At 35.3% G+C, this 2,252-nt stretch overlaps 1 protein-coding gene across 1 annotated transcript in view; it reads left to right on the top strand.

Moving 5' to 3' along the window:
- Nucleotides 1-519: 519 nt before the first annotated feature.
- The window catches only part of LOC106510774 (semaphorin-5B), a gene marked incomplete at both ends in the record, with an annotated part of 17,176 nt that continues 15,443 nt past the window's right edge, over nucleotides 520-2,252 (top strand). The window contains 1 exon segment of the mRNA XM_013999493.1: nucleotides 520-565. Coding sequence (XP_013854947.1) covers nucleotides 520-565 — 46 coding nt within the window.

Raw genomic sequence — 2,252 nt, forward strand, 5'->3', positions numbered from 1 at the left:
ATAAAACAAAATATTGGTGGTAATTTTTGACTGTGTAACTTTACAAACGACACCCCACAGTGTTCCTGCTGGATTTAACATTTGGAGTTTAATGAATATTTCATTAACTACGGATGCATTGGAGGTGCTACAGCTAACTACTGCTGCTCGTTGTCTTACAGTCATTAATAAAACAATATAAATAACCATGTGTTGAAACTATAAAAGCGATGTAAAGGTCTATGAATTCGGATGAGCCACCATGAAATTTTAAGGACTACATTTTCCAGGCGAGAGCTGTTCAGTTTGATTTTTGTTGTGCTCTGACTAGCCATTTGCTCATCAGTGTGGTCAGAATTAAATTCTTCAAGCTAATGGCCATCAAAGAGCTACCCACAATAATGAGACAGTAACTGGTTAAAAGCTTTCTACAGAAACCCACTTCAAAAATGACCAAATTATCTCTTGAACACCGATGCAAAAAACTTTTTACACAATGAAGGAAATTTATTTCCGTCTCTTTTTTTTATCTGATTTCAGAAACTACCTTTTCAGATTGGACTTACGTAACATGTCTCTCATACAGGTAAGCAAAGCCATGTTTTTAAACTCTGGGTTGACTTCTGTGGTTCTTGTCTTTATTRGGATAAAAGTGTTTTTTTTCTCTTATTCTTATTCTCTGAAGGAGCTCAGGGTTTTTTTGAGATGTTTTTCTGCCGATGACTCGTCCTGACAGTGCTGATGTGTGTTCRCAGCCTGCAGTCACACCAAATATATTCTGTTTGTTGGTGTTTTCTGAGGCACRCTGCCTTTGTTTGGTGACATTTTATTTAAATATGGTGGCTGCTGCTGCACTCAGCGCTAACCTTTTCTCTTTTCTGCTCTTTCTTTTGTCATAAAACACCTCTTTTATTATTAGATATTAAATGCTGTTTTTAATGTGCAGTTTTATTTTTGTACCAAACATTTCTGCTATGAACTGTGACTGGAGCAGACATGTTTCCTAACAAGGGGATGCAGTTTATTACTGTAATAAAATCATTTATGTGTCATTATCCAACAGTTTTTGTCCGTAGCAGCAGTTGTAACGTTGTTAATAAGYAGCATTTTCTTTTATGATGGAGTTGAAGCACTGGGAGGACAGGTTTAGGATCTTTGGTGTTTAAATGGAAACAGAAATAAGCTGATATTTCTGTACAACAGCATCGTTAATTCATTGTAACGTCTCGATGAAATCTGCTGAGAATAAACTGTTTGATTATTCCTGAGCAGAAAGACTTCCAGCCTGAACACAGCGTACATTCACTTTTAAACCAAACATGTTTCTGGGATCATAATAGTTTTATTTTATTTTATTTATTTTTTTGGAAGACAAACTTTTAGAGCAGCCAAGCAGCAGGATATCCTTTTCTCTGCTGCTTTTATCACATTCCCAGAATTTCTGAAACATTTTTTCACAAGTTTCCTGTCTGAGATCTGTTGGCATATTATCAGATGAATGCCTGAAGAGTTATAATGTCATATATTTGAATAATAATCATTATAATATCTTAAAAGACAGCCCCCCCCCCCCCAAAAAAAAAACAAAATAGTTTTTTTTTTTAACTTTTTTATTTAGCAATAAGTTACTTTCCTTCATTATTAAGCTGGTAAAAACGTCCTCAGGGCGTTAAAGCCGCCAGATGTTCATTCTTTTGAAAATAAAATCTTTTTTTTATTTTATATTATTCAGTACAATAAAATATTATGAACCAACAATTCAGAGAGAATGTGTAGCACTTTAAAAAGTCATTTTGTGAGTAATWGTTTTATTTTATTTGATGAATTTCACACTTGAAACCAGTCAGTCTGGAGTAGTAACCAGTGGATCYCTTGTGCCTGGGTACATGATGGATCAGGGAGCATACAACACTTATAAAATACATAAAACAGTTTTACTAAAACAAATGTGCACGTTCATATAAACTGTAGGTAGTTAGAACATGGAGGACAGGGACATAGATGACAGATACATCAGTCGCAGGTGGTCTTTTCTAAGTGAGCAGGTTTTATTAAACTAACACCTGCAGCAGAACAGAAGCACAAGTCAGTGCTTCAGAAGAACCTGCAGAAGCTTGAAGACCTGCCTGTTTGACTCAAATCAKTTGTGTGAAACATTCTGCAGCCACACAGTAAACAAGAATTAGTTGTGAGGTACCTGTGTGTGTATGGCAAGCAGTTATTCTATATAACTAGTGTTTAAAATGGTTTGTGGCAAGCCATTTTCATACTAC

This window comes from Austrofundulus limnaeus, unplaced genomic scaffold (assembly GCF_001266775.1).
Source record: "Austrofundulus limnaeus strain Quisiro unplaced genomic scaffold, Austrofundulus_limnaeus-1.0 Scaffold2310, whole genome shotgun sequence".
NCBI classification, from domain to species: domain Eukaryota; kingdom Metazoa; phylum Chordata; class Actinopteri; order Cyprinodontiformes; family Rivulidae; genus Austrofundulus; species Austrofundulus limnaeus.